The sequence below is a fragment of the Heteronotia binoei genome, chromosome 6 (assembly GCF_032191835.1).
Source record: "Heteronotia binoei isolate CCM8104 ecotype False Entrance Well chromosome 6, APGP_CSIRO_Hbin_v1, whole genome shotgun sequence".
NCBI classification, from domain to species: domain Eukaryota; kingdom Metazoa; phylum Chordata; class Lepidosauria; order Squamata; family Gekkonidae; genus Heteronotia; species Heteronotia binoei.
In genome coordinates, this window is record NC_083228.1 from 142578025 (window position 1) to 142602356 (window position 24332).

At 50.0% G+C, this 24332-nt stretch overlaps 2 protein-coding genes across 5 annotated transcripts in view; both read right to left on the reverse strand.

The window, feature by feature from the left end:
• LRCH3 (leucine rich repeats and calponin homology domain containing 3) overlaps window positions 1-14573 on the reverse strand; it is a 219112-nt gene extending 204539 nt beyond the window's left edge. For all 3 annotated transcript variants that reach the window (XM_060242835.1, XM_060242833.1, XM_060242834.1), the window contains exon 1: window positions 14382-14573. In XM_060242835.1, coding sequence (XP_060098818.1) covers window positions 14382-14568 — 187 coding nt within the window. In that variant the 5' untranslated portion in view covers window positions 14569-14573. The remainder of the gene's footprint in view (window positions 1-14381) is intronic.
• Window positions 14574-20674: 6101 nt separating this feature from the next.
• Window positions 20675-24332, reverse strand: part of FYTTD1 (forty-two-three domain containing 1) — a 39879-nt gene continuing 36221 nt past the window's right edge. For both annotated transcript variants that reach the window (XM_060242837.1, XM_060242836.1), the window contains exon 9: window positions 20675-22539. In XM_060242837.1, the coding sequence (XP_060098820.1) occupies window positions 22444-22539 (96 nt within the window). In that variant the 3' untranslated portion in view covers window positions 20675-22443. The remainder of the gene's footprint in view (window positions 22540-24332) is intronic.

Sequence of the window (24332 nt, forward strand, 5' to 3'; positions counted from 1 at the left end):
CAACATGATTTCTACCCAAACCGGAGGGGATAGGGGCCTGACCAGGAAGAAATTTTTAAAATCCACTTCCCGTCACTCATCGTAGGCTGACAGGTATTTGCTTTCTTTAATTACTCACCCATCTGAATATCTCTTCTAATCATAAGATCCAAGTGGGCAGCCGTGTTGGTCTGAAGTAGTTGAAGAAAGCAGGAGTCAAGCTGCCCCTTTAAGACCAACCAAGTTTTATTTAGAGCGTAAGCTTCCGTGTGCTCTCTAAGCACACTTCATCAGACGAGGGAATCAGGTATTGTGGTTATGCATAGCTGGATTGGTCTGCAGTTGAGCAACTAGATTCTAGTCCAGTAGCAGAGACCACCAAGATTTTTCTGAAGTGTGCCTGTGCACAGAAGCTTATACCTTGAATAAAACTTGGCTAGTCTTAAAGGTCCCACTGGATTCCAAATTTGTTCTGCTGCCTCAGACCAACAAGGCTACCCATCCGAAGCTTTTGACAGTCAAAGCTCTCAAAATGAGAAGAGGGAAGGGAGCTTTTGACTTTTGAAAGCCTATCCCTCATAAGAACATAAGAGAAGCCCTGTTGGATCAGGTCAATGGCTCATCCAGTCCAACACTCTGTGTCACATAAGAACATAAGAGAAGCCATGTTGGATCAGGCCAGTGGCCCCTCCAGTCCAACACTCCGTGTCACATAAGAACATAAGAGAAGCCAGGTTGGATCAGGCCAATGGCCCCTCCAGTCCAACACTCCGTGTCACATAAGAACATAAGAGAAGCCATGTTGGATCAGGCCAGTGGCCCCTCCAGTCCAACACTCTGTGTCACATAAGAACATAAGAGAAGCCATGTTGGATCAGGCCAGTGGCCCCTCCAGTCCAACACTCTGAGTCACATAAGAACATAAGAGAAGCCAGGTTGGATCAGGCCAATGGCCCCTCCAATCCAACACTCCGTGTCACATAAGAACACAAGAGAAGCCATGTTGGATCAGGCCAATGGCCCCTCCAGTCCAACACTCCGTGTCACATAAGAACACAAGAGAAGCCATGTTGGATCAGGCCAGTGGCCCATCCAGTCCAACACTCTGTGTCACAAAGTGGCCAAAAAACCCAGGAGCCATCAGGAGGTCCGTCAGTGGGGCCAGGACACTAGAAACCCTCCCACTGTGACCCCACCCCCCCCAGCACCAAGAATACAGAGCATCAGTGCCCCAGACATAAGAACATGTGAGAGGCCATACTGGATCAGGCCACTGGCTCATCCAGTTCAGCACTCTGTGTCACACAGTGGCCAAAAAAACCAGGCACCATCAGGAGGTCCATCAGTGGGGCCAGGACACCAGAAGCTCTCATCCTGTTTCCCCTCCCAAACACCAAGAATACAGAGCATCACTGCCTCAGAAAGAGAGTCCCAACAATACCCTGTGGCTAATAGCCACTGATGGACCTCTGCTCCAGATGTTTATCCAGTCCCCTCTTAAAGCTGGCTATGCTTGTGCTGTTCGTCCCTGTTAGTCTCTAAAGTGGTACTGGACTTGAATAAGGTGGTGGTGTGGGGAATAACAGCTAAATACTGTCATTTCAATCACTTTTCCAAGTCTCACATTTTTCCCACCAAGAGAAAGTTATATTTTAAATGGGTCTCCTAGACATTTCTTCCCACTGCCTCTATTGACTGATCTTGTTTTGCAAGGTCCAACATCCCATTATCACAAAACTCTTACAAATAATATCTTGCTGCCACCAAAATACCAACGTTTTTATTTAGATACTTATACTATGATTCTCCCCTCAATGGGAGTGAAAGGTAGTTCACATCACAATTCACCCCCCTCGATTTTAATCTTGTAACAAGCACACCATGAAGGAGGTGAAGCTGAGTGCGTGCAATTAGTCCAAGGTCATGCAGTGAGCTTCCATGGCAGAGTGGGGATTCGAACCCAGGTCCACTAAATTGTACGCCGACACTCTAGCACAGAAGTGTCGAACTCATCTGTTATGAGGGCCAAATCTGACATAAATGAGACATTGTCGGGCTGGGCCGTATTGGGTCGGAATGGGCCATGTCCAACTTGGCCATGTGTGTACCTATTTAAGATTAGGTAGCAGAGATGTAGACTTTTTTAAAGGACACAGACAAACACGATTAAACAGGTTTTTTTAAAAAAAAAAACTTTAAACATGCTTAAAACATTAGCACTCATTGGTCTTAAAGGTGCTTTCTTTGTAGCTCTCCCATGGGAGCCAGAGAAATGGGTAAGGAAGCTCTGGCTCTTTCCTTCCTTCCCCAGGGGGGAGGAGCCTCAGCCAACAGAAGGAAGAGAGGCTTGACTCAGCAGCTCTGCTGTGCGATTAAGCGAGCCTGGCAAAGCAAGCCATCCCTCCTCCCCAAGGGAGGACCCTCAGCCAACGGAGAAAATAGAGGTTTTGCTCTGTAGTTCCTGTGTGATTGAGCAAGTCTTGCAATGCAAGCTGTTATGCAGAAGGGAGCAAGAGAGAGGGAGAAGGAAGCAGATGACAGCCAGTTGCTCAGGGGCCTGATAGGAGCCCTCAGGGGGGGGGGGGCTGATTTGGCCCCTGGGCCACATGTTTGACACCCCTACTCTAGCCACTGCAGCATGCTGGACTGTAGATAAACACTATTTTATACTTCACTTCCATGAAAACACAAGATATTCTACTAGCAGAAACGTCTCACTAGGCGTGGAGTTTTGCTGTTCTGGCTTTTCTAAACGGAGACCCATGATGGGAGGAAGCTGGCGAAAAAGGATTTGGGGCCAGCTCTCTACACAAACATGCTCAACAAAAGGTCCTTCAGCCAAAAGGCAATACCACCACCCCCTCCAGTCACATGTGCAGGGCTAATGACAGCTGACATTTCGCAAAACGGGGAAGGGGAATCCGGCGGGCATGGCCTTTGTGTTTTCTCCTGACAGTAAATGAGAAAACAGAAGCAAATATTGATCCTGACGGCATCAGAGCAGACTAGAACAGATTTGAAAGTTCACTATATTGTACCGTCCTGCCAATGTCAAGGGTTCCAAATTATGCGATCGGCTTGAGGAGGCCGCAGTAATTGAAGCCAGATGATTCGGAACTCCGTCCTGAACACATTTAATTGGAACCCTCAGTACCACCGGTTTCGATGAAATCTGTTTCCAAGAGCACACGCATCAGATCTGGAGCTCTGGTTTGGTCCTGTTTGCGCACTAAGCTCTGGATATCTAATGCAGCCACATCTGGACACTGCTAATGGTTATTAAAAGCACAAGCTCTGAACCGGAAAGTTTTTATATTTTTTTAATTGGTCTTTTACTGTTTTTACTGTTGACTGTTTTTATGATGTAACCCACCCTGAGCCTGTTCTACGGGAAGGGTGGGCTAAAAATCGAATGAAAAAATAAAATAGAAGAAGAAGATATTGGATTTATATCCTGCCCTCCACTCCGAAGAGTCTCAGAGCGGCTCACAATCTCCTTTACCTTCCTCCCCCACAACAGACACCCTGTGAGGTAGATGAAGACATTGGATTTATATCCCGCCCTCCACTCCGAAGAGTCTCAGAGCGGCTCACAATCTCCTTTACCTTCCGCCCCCACAACAGACACCCTGTGAGGTGGGTGGGGCTGGAGAGGGCTCTCACAGCAGCTGCCCTTTCAAGGACAACCTCTGCCAGAGCTATGGCTGACCCAAGGCCATGCCAGCAGGTGCAAGTGGAGGAGTGGAGAATCAAACCCGGTTCTCCCAGATAAGAGTCCGTGCACTTAACCACTACACCAAACTGGCTCTCCCAGTTGTTATTTTTATTTTATAAAATAAAATAAAAATAAAGTTCTCAGATCAAACCTCAGCTCAGCCAGTTCAACTCATTAGGTGGTCTATGGTGGCACTCTCTCTCTAACTTGTCTGTAATAGCTGGATAATAGAATTAGCCCACGGGTGTCAAACACGCCGCCAAGGGGCCAAATCAGACCCCTGGAGGGATCCTATCAGGCCCCCAAGCAACTGGCTGTCATCTGCCTCCTTTTCCCTCTCTCTTGCTTCCTTCTGTATAACAGCTTGCTTTGCAAAGCTTGCTCAATCGCACAGGAGCTACAGAGAAAAAGTATCTGTTTTCTCCATTGGCTGAAGCTTCTCCCTTGGGGAGAAAGCTTACTTTGTCAGGCTCTCTCAATTGCACAACAGAGCTATTGAACCAAGCCTCTTTCTCTTCTATTGGCCGAAGCTCCTCCCTTCCCCTGCCTCCTCCCTTCCCCTGCCCCCTGGGAAGGAAGGAAAGAGCCAGAGCTTCCTTTGCACAGTTCCCGGGATCCCAGGGGAGAAATACAAAGAAAGCACCTTTAAGACTGAGTGCTAATGTTTTAAGTTTTTTAAATATATAAATATATATCTATGTCTGGCCTAACAAGGTCTCCTTTATGTCAGATCCGGCCCTCATAACAAATGAGTTTGACACCCCTGCATTAGACCTCTTTTAACAAATTTGTCAAGATTTCTGAGAAGGGTGCAAGTATGAGCACCCTATGCGTGCGTAGGACTTGCGGCACCTTAAACAACGAACAGATTTGCTGAAGTAAAGCTTCAAGGGAAGCCACAAAATTTCATGCTTCAATAAACCTGTTTTTCTTTAAGATGCAACTTCACTCGCTTTTTTGATGCAAAAGGCTAACATGGCTACTGCATTTGAATTTGAGGAAGGAAGTAGAATGATCTGAGTACTCAGGGATGGGCACTCATGGTTTTTCCCAAAAGCATAAGAACATCAGAAAAGCCCTGCAGGATCAGACCAGTGGTCCATCCAGAACAGTAGCCAGTCAGTTCCTCTGAGGGGCCAACAACAGGGAAGAGAAGCTGAGGCCTTCATAAAGACATCAGAAGAGCATTGCTGGATCAGACCAGTGAAGGTCCATCTAGTCCAGCATCCTGCCTCACACAGGGACCGACCAGTTCCTCTGGAGGGCCAACAACAGGGCAGAGAGGCCGAGGCCTTCCTAAGAACATCAGAAGAGCCCTGCTGGATCAGACCAGTGAGGGTCCATCTAGTCCAGCCTCCTGTCTCACATGGCCAGTCAGTTCCTCTGCAGGGCCAACAACAGGGCAGAGAGGCCGAGGCCTTCCTAAGAACATCAGAAGAGCCCTGCTGGATCAGACCAGTGAGGGTCCATCTAGTCCAGCCTCCTGTCTCACATGGCCAGTCAGTTCCTCTGCAGGGCCAACAACAGGGCAGAGAGGCCGAGGCCTTCCTAAGAACATCAGAAGAGCCCTGCTGGATCAGACCAGTGAGGGTCCATCTAGTCCAGCATCCTGTCTCACACAGTGGCCAAAAAATTCCTCTTGAGGGCCAACAACAGGGCAGAGAGGCCGAGGCCTTCCTAAGAACATCAGAAGAGCCCTGCTGGATCAGACCAGTGAGGGTCCATCTAGTCCAGCATCCTGTCTCACACAGGGGCCAACCAGTTCCTCTAGAGGACCAACAACCTTGCCCACAAGGTTCAGATTTCTCAAAGTTCTGTCTTAAGTTTTTGGGATCTCAAGAAAAACCAGCGGAATTGATTTTTTGCACAAGTATGTAGAAGAACTTCCACTACGCTATGAGTAATATGTGGCAGCATGATAAAAGACTAAAAATTAGAACATATTTACTATGAAAAACATGGTTACAACTTTCAAGAGCAGCCCCGTGATGTAGTCAGCATTGCTCTGAGCTTAATACCAGTAAAACCGATGTCAGGTCAACCAGCAATTCCATGGCTGACTGACAAGAAGGAGAAAAAGAGATTGGATTTATACCCCACCTTTCACTACCTGTCTAAGAATCCCCTTTCCCTTCCTCTCCCCACAACAGACACCCTGTGAGATAGTTGGAGCTGAGGGAGCTCAGAAGAAGCAGAAGAATTGCAGATTTATACCCCGCTCTTCTCTCTGAATCAGAGACTCACAGCGACTTACAATCTCCTATATCTTCTCCCCCCACAAAAGACACCCTGTGAGGTGGGGGCAGATTTATACCCTGCCCTTCTCCCTGAATCAGAGACTCAGAGCGGCTCACAATCTCCTCTATCTTCTCCCCCCACAACAGACACCCTGTGAGATGGGGGCAGATTTATACCCCGCCCTTCTCCCTGAATCAGAGACTCAGAGCGGCTCACAATCTCCTATATCTTCTCCCCCCACAACAGACACCCTGTGAGGTGGGGGCAGATTTATACCCCGCCCTTCTCCCTGAATCAGAGACTCAGAGCGGCTCACAATCTCCTCTATCTTCTCCCCCCACAACAGACACCCTGTGAGGTGGGGGCAGATTTATACCCCGCCCTTCTCCCTGAATCAGACACTCAGAGCAGCTCACAATCTCCTATATCTTCTCCCCCCACAACAGACACCCTGTGAGGTGGGGGCAGATTTATACCCTGCCCTTCTCCCTGAATCAGAGACTCAGAGCGGCTCACAATCTCCTCTATCTTCTCCCCCCACAACAGACACCCTGTGAGATGGGGGCAGATTTATACCCCGCCCTTCTCCCTGAATCAGAGACTCAGAGCGGCTCACAATCTCCTCTATCTTCTCCCCCCACAACAGACACCCTGTGAGGTGGGGGCAAATTTATACCCCGCCCTTCTCCCTGGATCAGAGACTCAGAGCGGCTCACAATCTCCTATATCTTCTCCCCCTACAACAGAGGTGGGGAAGGTGGGTGGGGCTGAGAGGGCTCTCACAGCAGCTGCCCTTTCAAGGACAACCTCTGCCAGAGCTATGGCTGACCCAAGGCCATTTCAGCAGATGCAAGTGGGAGAGTGGGGAATCAAACCTGGTTCTCCCAGATAAGAGTCCATGCACTTCACCACTACACCAGGGGTGGCCAACGGTAGCTCTCCAGATGTTTTTGCCTACAACTCCCATCAGCCCCAGCCAGCATAGCCAATAGCTGGGACTGATGGGAGTTGTAGGCAAAAAACATCTGGAGAGCTACCGTTGGCCACCCCTGCACTACACCAAACTGGATCTCTGACAGGAACTGCTTTTGAGAGGAACAGCTCTGCAAGAACTTGTGACTGACTCAAGGCCACATCATCAGCTGCAAGTGGAGGAGTGGGGAATCAAACCCAGTTCTCCCAGATAAGAGTCTGCGCACTTAACCACTACGCCGAACTGGCTGTTATTTGCTTCAACAGTCTTGTATTAAAAAAAAAAATCTACATGGTAAGAGCATGCAACATGAATAATCAAGTCTATTAGAAAATGAAGATTAAGAAGATTCACAAAGCTCTTAAAATATTTAAATGTGTTATAAGGAAAGGAAAGGAAAGGTTCCCTGTGCAAGCACCGGTCATCTCCGACTCTGGGGTGACGTTGCTTTCATAACGTTTTCATGGCAGACTTTTTACGGGGTGGTTTGCCATTTTTTTCCCAATCTTTTTACACTTTCCCCCCAGCACCCTGGGGACTCATTTGACCGACCTTGGACGGATGGAAGGCCTTGGGCCGGCTACCTGAAAACCCAGCTTCCACCAGGGATCGAACTCAGGTCGTGAGCAGAGCGTAGGACTGCAGTACTGCAGCTTTAACACTCTGTGCCACGGGGCTCTTAATGTGTTACAAACACAGCTATAATTGCACATTTAGCAACACAGAGTAAACACTGTCTGTTCAACCACTGCAATGCGTTCCCTCCTTCTTCACTGTTTCACTGCTCATCCGGGCCCATTCGCATTCCGTGCATCCTACAAAGTCCAGTTTGACAGCTCATTCTCACTTAGGACTGTAAACACTTGATCCAGTTTGCCTCCTTTCGCCTATCTTAAATATTGGCTCCCGTACCCGAGCTCTCTTCATTTGCTTGTGTAAGCACACTACGAAATTGGCAGTTACTGCGCTCTAAAAAAGAAATCCAAGTTTCTCAATCCCATATTTAGAGTGGAAGATTCAGCTGTGCAAGACAGAAAAATCTCTTATACACACTCACCTCTTAGCAGTTATCAGAGAGGAGGGAAAGCAGCCCTTACTGAGCCCTGAAGGCACCAGTCCTTACTGCATATGATTCAAGGACTATTCTTTTTTCTACTCCCCGAGTACACAAATCAGTGAGTTCTAGAACAATCAAAGCCTAAACTCTCCCCAAAAGTTAAAATGACTAAACGGAGGCTATTGTGCTCTGGCCACGCTGAAAGAAGACAAGAGTCACTGGAAAACGCAACAATCATGCTAGGAAAAGCAGCAAAAACGAAAACCCGACAGACGGACTGACCCAACCACAGAAGTCACAGTCTCAGTTTGCAAGACCTGAGTGAGGCTGTTCATGATGGGAGGTTTTGGAGGTCGTTAATTCGTAAGGTTGTCCTGAGTTAGCAGCACCCTGATGGCGCTTCACACACACACAAAGACAAAAACACTTCTGGGTCCAGAACCGCACTTGATCACCCCCCAATCTACCATCCAGTGTTCCCTCTAAGCTGAGTTAGCGCGAGCTAGCTCACAGCTGTTTAGCCTCCAGCTCACCCATTTTTTGTCTCAGCTCCGGAAGGATGACCCCAGAGCACACTCATCGAGGCAGCCGCTCACAACTTTCATGCCAGTCGCTCACAAAGCAGAATTTTTGCTCACAAGACTCTGCAGCTTAGAGGGAACGCTGCCTGCCTCATATATTTCCTTTTTATTATCCCATGGGCCTTCACGGCTCACACAGGTTGGAAGGACTGTAGCTCAGTGGAAACGCCTCAGCTTAGCATGAGAAAGTCTCAGAGTCAACACCCCCCCCCCACCTCCAGTTAAAAGGACCAGGGAGGAAGGAAGCCATGTGAATGAGATCTGTCTGAAACCCTGGGCAGCCGCTGCCAGTCTGAGTAGACTATCCTGACCTTGATGAACTGATGGTCTGACTCAGTATGAGGCGGCTTCACGGGTGTTTAGGCGCACGCATTTTGTGCAGAAGGCATCTGACCCAGACAGACTAACCCAGGGGTCCTCAAACTGCGGCCCGCGGGCCAGATGCGGCCCGCTGAGGACCTTTATGCGGCCCGCCGGGTTATGGCAAAATCAGACCGGAAGTGACGCTCGACCTAAACTCACGTTAGCAACGCACACTTCCGGCACTGGGCTGAGGCGGCGGAGACAGAGTGTGAGGCGATACCGAGGTGAGGTGAGTTCCCAGGCCGGGGTGTGTGGTGTGGGGAAGGGAGAGAGATGCAGAAGACGGAGAACTGACGGCCCGCGGCCTTGTACAGTAATGGCAGCCACCACAACAGTCTGGCCCTCCAACAGTCTGAGGGACAGTGACTGATATTTAAACTGTTATGTTGTTACGTTATGTTGTTTTATGTGAATCATGGGACTCCCATGTCTGTTATGTTGTTTTATGTGAATCATGGGACTCCCATGTCTGTTAGCCGCCCTGAGCCCACCTGGCGGGGAGGGCGGGATATAAAAATAAAATATTATTATTATTATTATTATTATTATTATTTAAAAAGTTTGAGGACCCCTGGACTAACCCATCCGCTTCATTTTATCCTGAACCTCAGGACCTCTCTAAGAACAATATCACAGGCACATCTCCAGCCAAACCTTATCATGCTTTTAAAACGTTGCAGCATTTTGCGCACCGCCTGGACGGCCTCAGAGTGGATTCTGCTTCCAGAAGCCAAGCCAGGAACACGCATGCCAGCATTATTTTCTCACTCTCCACCTTTTGTTACCTTTGCTTCTCCTTCTCTTAATCCTCCCCTTTTGTCCAAAGTTTAGAGCGAATGTTCTTTGGGGCAGAGACCTGTTTTATGTTTGTGCAACTCTGTGTGGTTAAGTAGGCCAAGAATGCTCCATAAAGCCAGAATAACAGAATAAGAAGTATAGTATTTCTGATCCCTATGACTATGTAAATACCTACTGAGATACCCTATGCCAGTTTGGTGTAGTGGTTAAGTGTGCGGACTCTTATCTGGGAGAACTGGGTTTGATTCCCCACTCCTCCACTTACAGCTGCTGGAACGGCCTTGGGTCAGCCATAGCTCTGGCAGAGGTTGTCCTTGAAAGGGCAGCTGCTGTGAGAGCCCTCTCAGCCCCACCCACCTCACAGGGTGTCTGTTGTGGGGGAGGAAGGTAAAGGAGATTGTGAGCCGCTCTGAGACTCTTCGGAGTGGAGGGCAGGATATAAATCCAATATCTTCTTCTTCCTCTTTTGATGATATGAATGTCCTTGCTATGACCAATACAAATCTTTCCCCTTTCCCCTTTTTATTTCTGTACTCTAAATTTCTAAGAATAAAAATTTTATAGTATAAGAGTGCCCCATAAAAGCCACCTCAAGAACAAGAAATCTGAAGCTTGCCATATACTTTTGCAGCAGCAAAGGTTCTTAGCTCATGTTACTTCGCACAATACTCCAATATGCAGATGGCACTCAACAATAACAACAAATAATAACAGCAATAGCAACCACATCCAAATCTACATCCAAATCCACTATCAGAGAATCAAAATGTATTCAATTATGTTAATCTGCATAATGTTAAAGTATGGAGATGACACCGAATTTATAACAACCATGCCCAAATCTGCAGTTAGTCATTCTGCTTCCACAATTTCATTGCTTATGTTACTCTGCACAATACTCCAGTATGTAGACAGCGCTAAACAACAAAAAAGAATACTAATATTCAGAGGCACGAATCCAGAGCCAGGGGACAACACCAGGACAAGCCCTTGGCCTCTGCGCCCTGCTGTTGGCCCTGCAGAGAAACTGGTTGGCCACTGTGTGAGACAGGATGGTGGACTAGATGGACCCTCCCTGGTCTGATCCAGCAGGGCTCTTCTGATATTCTTATGAAGGCCTCGGCCTCTATGCCCTGTTGTTGGCCCTCCAGAGGAACTGGCTGGCCGCTGTGTGAGACAGGATGCTGGACTAGATGGACCCTCACTGGACTGACCCAGCAGGGCTCTTCTGATGTTATGTTACTCTGCACAACATTCCAGTATGCAGACTGCAACAAGCAGCCATCACTATCGCATCCAACCGTCCAGTGAGCCATTCTGTTTTCACAGAACCAAAGCTTCTTTGCTTACATTCCTCCACAAGACACTCCCGTATGCAGAGCGCTGAACAATAACCACCACATCCACATCTGCAGCCAGTCATTCAGCTTCTGCAGGACCAAAGCGTCTTTGCTCATGTCACTCTGTGCCATACTCCACGATGCAGATCCCCACCAGGCCCAAATCGGCAGCGAGCCATTTTGAAAGGACCCGAGTTCCTTTGCCTGTGTCACTCGGCTCAATACTCCAGGGTGAAGACGGCAACCACCCTCCGTGGCCCAATCTGCAGCAAGCCATTTTCAAGGCACCAAAATTCTTTCCCTTACATGACTCTGCTCAGTGCTCCAGTGTGCAGCTGGCAGCCCCCACCATGCCCAGATCCGCAACCAACCATCCCACTTTCAAAGAGCCCGGAGCGGGGGGGGGGGGGGCTTGGCAGACTCTGTGTCTCTCATGGGCTTTTGGGGAGCCAACCCCCCAGTCATCCCAGAAGGCCCCACCTGAAAACAGTGGCTTTGCAGGGGAATTATTTCCCCAATGACATCACTGACTATGGTTGACACCAATTTAGTCCCCTTTCCCATCTGAAGAAGGAGGTGTCAACCCTCCCAAGCTTTCCCCTCTGCCCATCACCACTGGGAGATCCCCTAATATTCCCTCCTTTGCACCTGAAGACGGAGGGGTCAGCCTTCCTAAACTTTCTCCATCTGTCTATCACACCATTAGCAGATCCCTCATTTTTCTGCCTTTTGCACCTGAAGAAGGAGGCATCAACCTTCCCAAACTCCCCCCACAGCTACCCTACCATTGGCAGATCCCTTAATTCCCCCCCTTTGCACCAGAAGGAGGTGTCAACCTTCTCAAACTTTCCCCCTCTACCTTATCAGACCACCAGCAGATCCCCTGATTTTTCCTCATCTGCACCTGAAGGAGGTGTCAACCTTCCCAAACTCCTCCCCACCTACCCCACCATTGGCAGATACCTTACTTCCCCCCCTTTGCACCTTCCCAAACTTTTCCCCTCTATCTTATCAGACCACCGGCAGATCCCCTGATTTTTCCTCATCTGCACCTGAAGAAGGAGGCATCAACCTTCCCAAACTCCGCCCCCCCGCACCTACCCCACCATTGGCAGATCCCTTAATTCCCCCCCCTTTGCACCTGAAGAAGGAGGCATCAATCTTCCCAAACTTTCCCCCTCTGCCTACCCCACCATTGGCAGATCCTCTGATTTCACACACCCATTTGCACCCGAAGAAAGAGGCGTCAACCTTCTGAAACTTCCTCCCTCTGCCTATCACACCATCGCACCTGAAGGAGGCATCAACCTTCCCAAACTTCCCCCTCTGCCTTATCAGACCTCTGGAAGATCCCCTAATTTCCCCCCCTTTGCACCTGAAGAAGGAGGCGTCAACCTTCCCAAACTTCCCCCTCTGCCTTATCAGACCTCTGGAAGATCCCCTAATTTCCCCCCCTTTGCACCTGAAGAAGGAGGCGTCAACCTTCCCAAACTTCCCCCTCTGCCTTATCAGACCTCTGGAAGATCCCCTAATTTCCCCCCCCCCTTTGCACCTGAAGGAGGCGTCAACCTTCCCAAACTTCCCCCTCTGCCTTATCAGACCTCTGGAAGATCCCCTAATTCCCCCCCCCCCTTTGCACCTGAAGGAGGCGTCAACCTTCCCAAACTTCCCCCTCTGCCTTATCAGACCTCTGGAAAATCCCCTAATTCCACCACCACCACCCCCCGTTGCACCTGAAGAAGGAGATGTCAACCTTCCCAAACTTCCCCCCTCTGCCTATCAGGCCACAGGAATACCCCCTAATTTCCTTCAGAGAAGGCCAAGGGGGAATGGAGCCCCCCCAAAGAAGCCGGTGTGTCTACTCAGGCGCTCCCCCTTTCAGGGCTGTGTCCTGCAGCCCCCGCCTCCCCCTCCCAGGGCCAGCCCTAGTCTGCCTGGAGCCCTAGGCAACGCTAACTTCTGATGTGTCCCCCTCACTGATAATAGCACTCAGTCACATGGAGGGGGTGCCTATTCGGCACCCCGAAGTCCGGCGCCCTAGGCAATGGCCTAAGTTTTTGTTTCCCCCCTTTCCAGCGGCTGCCAGCCTCCTCTCGGGGTTCTCCCACATACCGGCCTGGGTGGTGAAGCTGAGGTTCAAATCTATCAGCCCCAAAAAGGTACCCCTATCCTCCGTTATTTCCAAAGGAGGGAAGGCATTTAAAAGGAGCTCAGTCCCTCTAAATGTGATGGGCAGAAATCCCTTCGGAGTTCAATCCCGCTTGTCACACCTTGCTCCTGGCTCCACTCCCAGATATTTCTTGAATTGGGATTGGGAACCCTACAATACCCTTGCTCCTGGCCCCACCCCTGAAAGTCTCCTGGCTCCACCCCCAAAGTCCCCAGATACTTCTTGAGTTGGGCTTGGCAACCCTACAATACCCTTGCTCCTGGCTCCACCCCCAAAGCCTCCTGGCTCCGCCCCCAAAGTCCCCAGATACTTCTTGAGTTGGGCTTGGCAACCCTACAAAACTTTGCTCCTGGCTCCACCCTGCCCCAAGCCTCCTGGCTCCACCCACAAAGCCTCCTGACTCCACACACCCAAGTCTCCTGGCTCCACCCCCAAAGTCTCCTGGCTCCACCCCCCCCAAGCCTCCTGGCTGAACCCCCAAAGTCTCCTGGCTGCATCCCCAAAGTCTCCTGTCTGCACCACCAGAGTCTCCTGGCTCCACCCCCAAGCCTCCTAGCCCCATCCCCGAAGTCTCCTGGCCCCACCCTGAAGCTTCCTGGCCCCACCCCCAAATACTTATCAAGTTGAGCTTGGCAACCCTACAATACCCTTGCTCCTGGCCCCACCCCCCAAGCCTCCTGGCCCCACCCCTGAAGTCTCCTGACCGCACCCCCAAGCCTCCTGGCCCCACCCCTGAAGTCTCCTGGCCGCACCCCCGAAGCCTCCTGGCCCCACCCCGGAAGCCTCCTGGCCCCACCCCGGAAGCCTCCTGGCCCCACCCCGGAAGCCTCCTGGCCCCACCCCCAAGCCTCCTGGCACCGCCCCCGAAGTCTCCTGGCCCCACCCCAAGCCTCCTTGCTCCACCCCCGAAGCCTCCTGGCCCCGCCCCCGAAGTCTCCTTGCTCCACCCCTGAAGTCTCCTGGCCCCACCCCCGAAGCCTCCTGGCCCCGCCCCCAAAGCCTCCTGGCCCCGCCCCCAAAGTCTCCTTGCTCCACCCCCGAAGTCTCCTGGCCCCACCCCCGAAGCCTCCTGGCCCCGCCCCGAAGTCTCCTGGCCCCACCCCAAGCCTCTTGGCCCCGCCCCCAAGGCTCCAGGCCCCACCCCCCGAGAGCTGCCGCCTCGCTCACCGGCCTGGGTGGTGTCGCTGAGGTCGTGGCTGGCGGCGCTGCCCCGGGGGTAGTCTCGCAGCTTCCTGCCGCTCAGGCTGAGGGCGCCGCTGGCCGCCGCCTCCTCCAGCGCCCGCTCCAGGGAGCGCGTCCACGACGACGGCCCCGCCGCGCCCCCGCTGGGGTGGCCGCCGCCTCCTGCCGCCATGAGGGCCCCCGAGCCGCCTCCGCCGCCGCCTCCCTCAGCCGCCGCCAGCGCCGCGGCCGCCATTTCCCCACCCCCCCCTCCTCCCTCAGCCGCTCCGACGCGCCGCGCATGCGCCGACGCAGCCTCCGGCCCGCCGAGACCGGGCGGCTTAGCGCGCCTGCGCGTCCGCGGAAGGGCGGGCAAGGCGGCGTCAGGAGGGAAGGGCGCCTGCGCGGAGGCTGGGAGGGGCGCTCTTGCAAGGCTAGTAAATAAACGACCGATAAATAAATGCTCCTCCCGCCGGTGGAAAGTATCGTGGATGAGATCCCACTTCTGGAGGCGCCTGGCGCTTCATCTGTGCATTTGATTTTCACGTGGCTAAATAGGAGTGCGTGATTGGATGAAGTTTGAGTCCGGTGGCTCCTTTAAGACCACCAAAGTTTTATTCCTGCTGGTATAAGCTCCACGGTTGGGGTTGCCAATCCCCAGGTGGGGGCAGGGGATCCCCCGCTTTGGATACCCACCCCCCCCGCTTCAGGGTCGTCAGAAAGCGGGGGGAGGGGAGGGAAATGTCTGCTCAGAACTCTATTATTCCCTGTGGAGATTTATTTCCATAGAAAATCATGGAGAATTGATCTGCGGGTATCTGGGGCTTGGGGGGGGGGCTGTTTTTTGAGATAGAGGCACCAAATTTTCAGTACAGCATCTAGTGCCTCTCCCCAAAATATCCCCCAAGTTTCCAAACGATTGGACCAGGGGGTCCAATTCTATGAGCCCCCAACGAAGCTGCCCCTATCCATTATTTCCTATGGAAGGAAGGCATTGAAAAAGTGTGTCGTCCCTTTAAATGTGAGGGCCAGAACTCCCTTTGGAGTTCAATGAAGCTTGTCACAGCCTTGATCTTGGCTCCACTCCTAATGTCTCCTGATATTTCTTAAATTGGACTTGGCAACCCTATTCACGGTGTACACACACTACTTTCGTGGTATAGCAAGAAGCATGCACGCACGTGAAAGCTTAGACCCGGAATGAAACTTGGTTGGTCTTAAAGGTGCCGCTGGTCTCAAACTTGGTTCTGCTGCTTCAAACCAACACTTCTGCCCACCTGAATCCATCTGAATGAATGAATGAATGAATGAGTGAGAGGATGGGGCAGAGAGGTGAGCTGGCTACAGCTAGATCCCAGTAGGCATCCATGTTGGAATGAAGCGATAGAAAAAAGCAGTAGACAAGTGCGCCCTTTAAGACCAACTAAGTTTTATTCAGAATGGAAGCTTTCGGGTGCTCTTAAGCAAGACTTCGTCAGACAAAATGGGAATGGATGTAGCAGTTCTTAATATAAGTGGGCAGTGTGGAATCATGGGAATGTTTTTAGCAAATTGAAAGAATCACAAATAGGGATCTGTGTGTGTGTTAGGACAAAGCAGGGCTGAAAAAACACCATCAGAATATTTGGGGTTGTTTTTGTTTTGTATTGACATAAATGGGGGATATTGGCTCTTTGTCTTATTGCATGTTGCATATACCCATCCTCCACAGTATTTTAATGTTTTCCTTTTTTTCTAATGGCAAACTGTAATAGATGTTATAACCTCTTGAGAAACCGTGCCCTCTGTTTGAACTAACAAAGCCAGAATGTTACCTAGATTTATGGCACTTCGCACCTACAACAGCAGCCTGCTTTTTAGATATTGGATTTATATCCCGCCCTCCACTCCGAAGAGTCGCAGAGCGGCTCACAATCTCCTTTCCCTTCCTCCCCCACAACAGACACCCTGTGAGGTAGTTGAAAATATTGGATTTATATCCCACCCTCCACTCCGAAGAGTCTCAGAGCGGCTCACAATCTCCTTTCCCTTCCTCCCCCACAACAGACACCCTGTGAGGTAGATGAAGATATTGGATTTATATCCCGCCCTCCACTCCAAAGAGTCTCAGAGCGGCTCACAATCTCCTTTCCCTTCCTCCCCCCGAACAGACACCCTGTGAGGTAGGTGAAGATATTGGATTTATATCCCGCCCTCCACTCGAAGAGTCTCAGAGCGGCTCACAATCTCCTTTCCCTTCCTCCCCCACAACAGACACCCTGTGAGGTGGGTGGGGCTGGAGAGGGCTCTCACAGCAGCTGCCCTTTCAAGGACAACCTCTGCCAGAGCTATGGCTGACCCAAGGCCATGCTAGCAGGTACAAGTGGAGGAGTGGGGAATCAAACCCGGTTCTCCCAGATAGGAGTCCGCACACTTAACCACTACACCAAACTGGCTCTCTTTTTATCCCCCTCCAGTGTTATTTCAGCCCTGCTTTGCCCTAACACTAACAAACACAGATCCCTATTTGTGATTCTTTTCATCTGCTAAACACATTCCCATGATTCCACAGACCAACTCACTGCCCACTTATATTAAGAACTGCTGCTTGCCATTCCCATTTGGTCTGCTGAAGTCTGCTTAAGAGCGTACGAAAGCTTCCATTCTGAATAAAACTTAGTTGGTCTTCAAGATGCTCTTGTCCACTGCTTTGTTCTATGGCTACAGCTACGGTTGCTAACCTCCGCAGGGTGGCCGGAGATTTCCAGGGATCACAGTTGAGCTCCAGCTAACAGAGATCCCCTGGAGAAACCGGCCGCTTTGGAAGGTCTCTATGGCGGTTGCCAGCTCTGGGTTGGGAAATACCTGGAGATTTGGTGGGGGGGTGGAGCCTGGGGAGGGCGAGGCTTGGAGTTGGAGGTTTGCTTTGGCAGTCCACCTCCGAGCAGGGAATATTCTAGTCCAGGGGTGTCAATCTCATTTCTTATGAGGGCCAGATTTGACATAATAAAACCTTGTGAGGCCAGGCCATGTCAGGTCGGGCCGGCCCATGTATGTACCTATTTAAGACCAGGTAGCAGAGATATAACAGCCCTGTGGCACAGAGTGGTAAAGCTGCAGTACTGCAGTTGAAGCTCTCTGCTCACGACCTGAGTTCGATCCCCGGTGGAAGCTGGGTTCAGGTAGCCGGCTCCAGGTTGACTCAGCCTTCCATCCTTCCGAGGTCGGTCAAAGGAGTCCCCAGCTTGCTGGGAGGGAAGTGTAGAAGGCTGGGGAAGGCAATGGCAAACCACCCCGTAAAAAGGCTGCTGTGAAAATGTGAAAGCAGCGTCTCCCCAGAATCGGAAACGACTGGTGCTTGCACAGGGGACTTCCTTTATCTTTACCTTTTAGCAGATATAAACTTTGAAAAGGACGCAATTTTAAAAAAAAAAACCTTAAAAGATGATTCTTCCACAGAAGGCCATGGCAAACCACCTCCGCGTCTTCCTTGCCTAGCAGACGCCTTGCTGGAGCCAAGAAGCAGGGAGTGTAGTTGGAAGGGAGACTACCAAAGACGGCTGTGCAGAGAGAGCAAACCATCTCTTCTTCTCCCTTGCCTTGAAAGCCCCTCGGCTGAGGTCACCCCAGAAGTCAGAAGCAACGTTCCCTCGAAGCTGTGGAGTCTTTGTGAGCAGAAATTCTACTTTGTGAGCGACTGACATTAAAGTTGCGAGCGACTGCATTCAATCCGTTTGCTCTCGTTTGCAATTTTTTCCTGAGGGAAGACAAAAATGTGAGCCGGAGGCTAAAAATCTGTGAGCTAGCTCACGCTAACTCAGCTTAGAGGGAACACTGGTCAGAAGCTAAGCAGGGTTGCTACTTGGAAGGAAGGAAGGAAGTCTCTGCAGAGGGAAATAAAGGCAAACCACGTCTGCTTCTCGCTTGTCATGGAAAGACCCTTGCTGGGCTTGCTATAAGTAATTGTACTGTATACAATTCTGGTCACCCCACCTCAAAAAGGATATTATAGGATGGGAAAAAGTCCAGAAAAAGGCAACTAGAATGATTAAAGGTTTGGAACACTTTCCCTACGAAGAAAGGTTAAAACGCTTGGGGCTCTTTAGCTTAGAGAAATGTTGACTGTGGGATGACATGATCGAGGTTTACAAGATTATGCATGGGATAGAGAAGGTAGAGAAAGAAGTCCTTTTCTCCCTTTCTCACTATACGAGATTGGATAAAAATACAGAGCAGAGGTCCATCAGTGACTGTTGGAACTCTCTGTCTGGGGCAGTGATGCTCTGTATTCTTGGTGCTTGGGGGGGGGGGCAAAGTGGAAGGACTTCTAGCCCCAATTGTGAACCTCCTGATGGCACTAGGGGTTTTTTGGCCACTGTGTGACACAGAGTGTTGGACTGGATGGGCCATTGGCCTGCTCCAACATGGCTACTCTTCTGTTCTTATGTGACACAGAGTTTTGGACTGGATGGGCCATTGGCCTGCTCCAACATGGCTTCTCTTCTGTTATGTGACCCAAAGTGTTGGACTGGATGGGCCATTGGCCTGATCCAACAAGGCTTCTCTTATGTTCTTACGTGACTCAGTGTTGGACTGGATGGGCCATTGGCCTGATCCAACAAGGCTTCTCTCATGTTCTTCTGTGACACAGAGTGTTGGAGGGGAGGGGCCACTGGCCTGATCCAACAGGGCTTCTCTTCTGTTCTTACGCGACACAGTGGGTTGGACTGGATGGGCCACTGGCCTAATCCAACATGGCTTCTCTTATGTTCTTATGTGACTCAGAGTGTTGGACTGGATGGGCCACTGGCCTGATCCAACAGGGCTTCTCTTATGTTCTTATGTGACACAGAGTGTTGGACTGGAGGGGCCACTGGCCTGATCCAACATGGTTTCTCTTATGTTCTTATGTGACACAGAGTGTTGGACTGGATGGGCCATTGGCCTGATCCAACATGGCTTCTCTTATGTTCTTATGTGACCCAGAGTGTTGGACTGGATGGGCCACTGGCCTGATCCAACATGGCTTCTCTTATGTTCTTAAGTGACACAGAGTGTTGGACTGGAGGAGCCACTGTCCTGATCCAACAGGGCTTCTCTTATTTCTTATGTGACAGAGTGTTGGACTGGATGGGCCACTGGCCTGATCCAACATGGCTTCTCTTATGTTCTTATGTTAAGTCATTTGTGACTTTACAGCACGTCTGTAAGCAACGTGGCTGCCTGCAATCTTTATGAACATTTGGAAAACAGTTATCAAGAACAAGGTATACATCCTAGGTATCCCTAGATTTTATTGACTGCAGTTTCAAGGCTGCTAAAAGCAAGAAAGGCAGGCTAGAGAAGAGCCTTCAGTGGTTAGAATCATTGCTATCCTCCACAGCATTTTATTCTTGACATATATGTCTACTCCACTCACTCCTCACATTTCCATGACCTCGCCTGACTCCATTTTCCTCTGCCAACTAAACCATCTTCCAAAATTACCTGAAATTGTTTTGACTGATATGGTAGCAGAAAAGGAATTTAATTTGCATTAACAGCTCCAACTGCACGTTTTTGTTTTCGGCACAAAAGACTACCTGACTAAACACTGTTTAGCCTGGAGAGGAGGCGGCTGAGAGGTGATAGGATCACCATCTTCAAGTACTTGAAGGGCTGTCGTATAGAGGATAGTGTGGAACTGTTTTCTGTGGCCCTGGAAGGTAGGACCAGAACCAGTGGGCTGAAATTATATCAACAGAGTTTCCGGCTCAACATTAGGAAGAACTTCCTGACCGGTAGAGCAGTTCCTCAGTGGAACAGGCTTCCTCCTTGGGAGGTGGTGGGCTCTCCTTCCTTGGCGCTTTTTAAACAGAGGCTAGATGGCCATCTGACAGCAATGAGGATCCTGGGAATTTAGGGGGAGGTATTTGTGGGTTTCCTGCATTGTGCAGGAGGTTGGACTAGATAATCCTGGAGGGCCCTTCCAACTCTAAGATTCTATGAACTTCATGACCGTTAGAGCAGTTCCTCAGTGGAACAGGCTTCCTCCTTGGGAGGTGGTGGGCTCTCCTTCCTTGGAAGTTTTTCAACAGAGGCTGGATGGCCATCAGACAGCAATGAGGATCCTGTGAAATGAGGGGGAGGTATTCGTGGATTTCCTGCATTGTTTATAGGGCTGGACTAGATGACCCTAGAGGTCCCTTCCAACTCTATGATTCTACTGTTGCCCAGCACAAACTCAAGTATTATTGTAAACAACTTACAAGCAATTATTGTTATGTCCTAAACTGAAACAGAAAGGGAGGCAAAATTCAATACCAAGCACACACCGTAGCAAACTTGTAACTTCTTTTTAATTTTTAAAAATCCCAACAGCTTTAGAATAGTTCCAAACGTAGTAACTTCTCAAAAAAAATACCAAAAGGTACAGTTTAAAGCATATTATCCTTAAATACAAACTAGCTCTCTTGAGATGCATTGCATCAATGTTTTGCATCCATGTTGATGCAAAAAAAAAAAAAAAGGATTTATTTTTTTTAAATTGCATCCTGGTTAAAGACCCAAACACAGGATGGTCACCGGCGTACAGTCTACCTCGATGCTAACAGACGTCTTCAAACTTCTACGAATAATTCTTTTTTAGAAAAGCAAACCCCCTTTTTCGTGTTCTAAAGTTTTCCTGCCGTAAAGGTATACAACGTATTCCAAAGAATTAGAAATAGAACTAGCTGAGTGTTAATGCTCATGGATTTACGACAGTCTTAAAACTATCTCAGAAAGCCCTCTCTTCCGTCGAACAGAAGAGATCCCCCGTTTTGAACTCCAGGATAAACTAGCTACACGGGAATTTTCTTTAAAAAAACAAACCAACTCATGGATCTCTTGTGGTACAGACCTTGCTTCTGTACACTGAAAAACAAAAGACGGCATATCCTTTTACCTAGATGTACCTAAATGCACCGGCGTGGACATTTTAAGTCCACGATGCTATCTATTCGTAAGCAGTTGCGTTGCTGATTCTGTGGTCCTCAATGCGGCTAACTTAAAGTAGCTTTGGATCTTCCTTCATGCTCTCGCTTCGTGTTCACCGGGAAAATGACCACGGTTTGTTAGGAATTTGCGAACCCAGTCAACGTAGCGCGTGAAGTTCAGAAAGCTCTCTCTGCTGATTCCGATTCTCCACTACAATGGGATGGTCCCTCGAACACCTGGACGCTAAACTGTCAAAAACTAACACTTAAGGATCGGGAAGGGTACAAAGTGCACTTTTCTACATCACAACAGAATGATTACCAAAATAATCTCTCAGGTTAACGTTCGATGGTCATCAGATCAGAGTCTCGGCTAACGAAGATCTGAATAAAAAAAGAAAAAGGATCTACCTTGCGTCAGTCGAAATGTTTCCCCACCGACACAGGCCTAGTTTTTCAAAAGACGTGAGCCGGCTTTTCACCACAGCCTTGTTCTTGACTGTTACCCGCAAGGCTGACGATGGTCTGCCTTTCGGGACTGAAATGCTGCTAGCATCTACGGGGTCCTTCTTTTACGTCCTCAGATTTCCAAACAAATTGGGGCTTTCGGTATCAGACGAACTTCATCTTTCCGAAGCAGCAGAAAAGCGACCGGGAGAAAGGAAGGGCTCTTCACGCTGAACTTTGGGCCAGACGGGAGGGCCGGCTTTGGGAGGAAGGGACGCAAATGAAATGACCTGACACCCTTTTTCGGTTTTTGCAGTGGGCTGCAGAGCAAAGACTGACCTCTACCTTGGACCGCCAGTCTCTGTTGGCTGCTTCGGGGTATCCAAATAAGCATATTTGCTTGTTCCCTCCTTTCTGGGGCCTTTTCCCTTCATGCCACCGTGAAACTTATCCATCAAGCACACTGATTTTTTTCCCCCTTTTTAACAGCCCAATATCATGCCGGGGGTTTGTTTAACTATTTAAAATAAAGGCAGGGGGTTTTTTTTATACAAAAGAGAGAGAGAGATTCAGCTTTGTCAGCATCTTGACGCAAAGTCCAACGCATCCCATTCCGTCCTGCCCACCGTTAATCCAGTCTCTCAGATGGATGGGCCACCCCTATACAAGCGTTTCTCTGGCAGCCCCTAGCCCACAGTTACGAAACGGCTGCCTTTGTTCTGAGAGAGGGCCGTTCTTTGTTCCTTCAGGATCCCGAAACGCTCGTTGAGAGTCATGTTCGTCTGAAAGAGAGCCAGAATACGAGTTCTTACATAAGCTACCAATTAAGAGAAAACAAACAGGGACAAGAGAAAAAAGGGGGGGGGGGAATTCTGGAGTCCTGTTACTATTTAATCTGTTTTTCTCTTCTGCATGAAAGCACCGTATTCTCCAGGCCGCCTCTTCCCCCATGCGCTGCCACAACGGCTTTGCTAATTTGCGCTAGGTTTTCTGCAGGCCCCGTGGCGCAGAGTGGTAAAGCAGCAGTACTGCAGTACTGTGATCCGAACTCTCTGCTCACAACCTGAGTTCAATCCCAGCGAAAGCTGGTTCAGGTAGCCAGCCCAAAGTTGACTCAGCCTTCCATCTTTCCGAGGTTGGTAAAATGAGTCCCCAGCTTACTGGGGGGAAAGTGTAGATGACTGGGGAAGACAATGGCAAACCACCTGGTAAAAAGTCTGCCGTGAAAAAAGTCGTGAGCAACGTCACCCCCCGGAGTCGGAAACGACTGGTGCTTGCACAGGGGAGTTTTCCTTTCCTTTCTGCAGGTGCAAACTTGCAAATGGGCAAAATCAGCAACTGCTCGAACATGTGCCTTTTCCATTAGGGCTCCGTTGGAGTACTGTGTATAGTTCTGGTCACCGCAACTCAAAAAGGATATTATAGCATTGGAAAAAGTGCAGAAAAGGGCAACTGAAATGATTCAAGGGTTTGAACACTTTCCCTATGAAGAAAGGTTAAAGCGCTTGAGGCTCTTTAGCTAGGAGCAACGTTGACTGAGGGGTGACATGATAAAGGTTTACAAGATTATGCATGGGATGGAGAAAGTAGAGAAAGAAGTACTTGGCCACAGTGGCACGATGAAGAAGATATTGGATTTATATCGCACCCTATACTCTGAATCTCAGAGTAGCTTACAATCTCCTTTACCTCCCTTCCCCACAGCAGACACCCTGTGAGGTAGATGGGGCTGAGAGAGCTCTCCTAGAAGCTGCCCTTTCAAGGACACCTCCTACAAGAGCTATGGCTGACCCAAGGCCATTCCAGCAGCTGCAAGTGGAGGAGTGGGGAATCAAACCCTGTTCTCCCAGATAAGAGTCCGCATGCTTAACCGCTACGTCAAACTGGCTCTCAAAGCATTGCTAGCTCAGCAGCTGCCCTTTCAAGGACACCTCCTACGAGAGCTCTGGCTGACCCAAGGCCATTCCAGCAGCTGCACGTGGAGGAGTGGGGAATCTAACCCGGTTCTCCCAGATAAGAAGCTATGGCTGACCCCAGGCCATTCCAGCAGTTGCAAGCGGAGGAGTGGGGAATCAAACCCAGTTCTCCCAGATAAGAGAGCTATGGCTGACCCAAGGCCATTCCAGCCGCTGCAAGTGGAGGAGTGGGGAATCAAACCCGGTTCTCCCAGATAAGAGAGCTGTGGCTGACCCAAGGCCATTCCAGCCGCTGCAAGTGGAGGAGTGGGGAATCAAACCCGGTTCTCCCAGATAAGAGAGCTCTGGCTGACCCAAGGCCATTCCAGCAGCTGCAAGTGGAGGAGTGGGGAATCAAACCCGGTTCTCCCAGATAAGAGAGCTGTGGCTGACCCAAGGCCATTCCAGCCGCTGCAAGTGGAGGAGTGGGGAATCAAACCCGGTTCTCCCAGATAAGAGAGCTGTGGCTGACCCAAGGCCATTCCAGCAGCTGCAAGTGGAGGAGTGGGGAATCAAACCCGGTTCTCCCAGATAAGAGAGCTCTGGCTGACCCAAGGCTATTCCAGCAGCTGCAAGTGGAGGAGTGGGGAATCAAACCCGGTTCCCCCAGATAAGAGAGT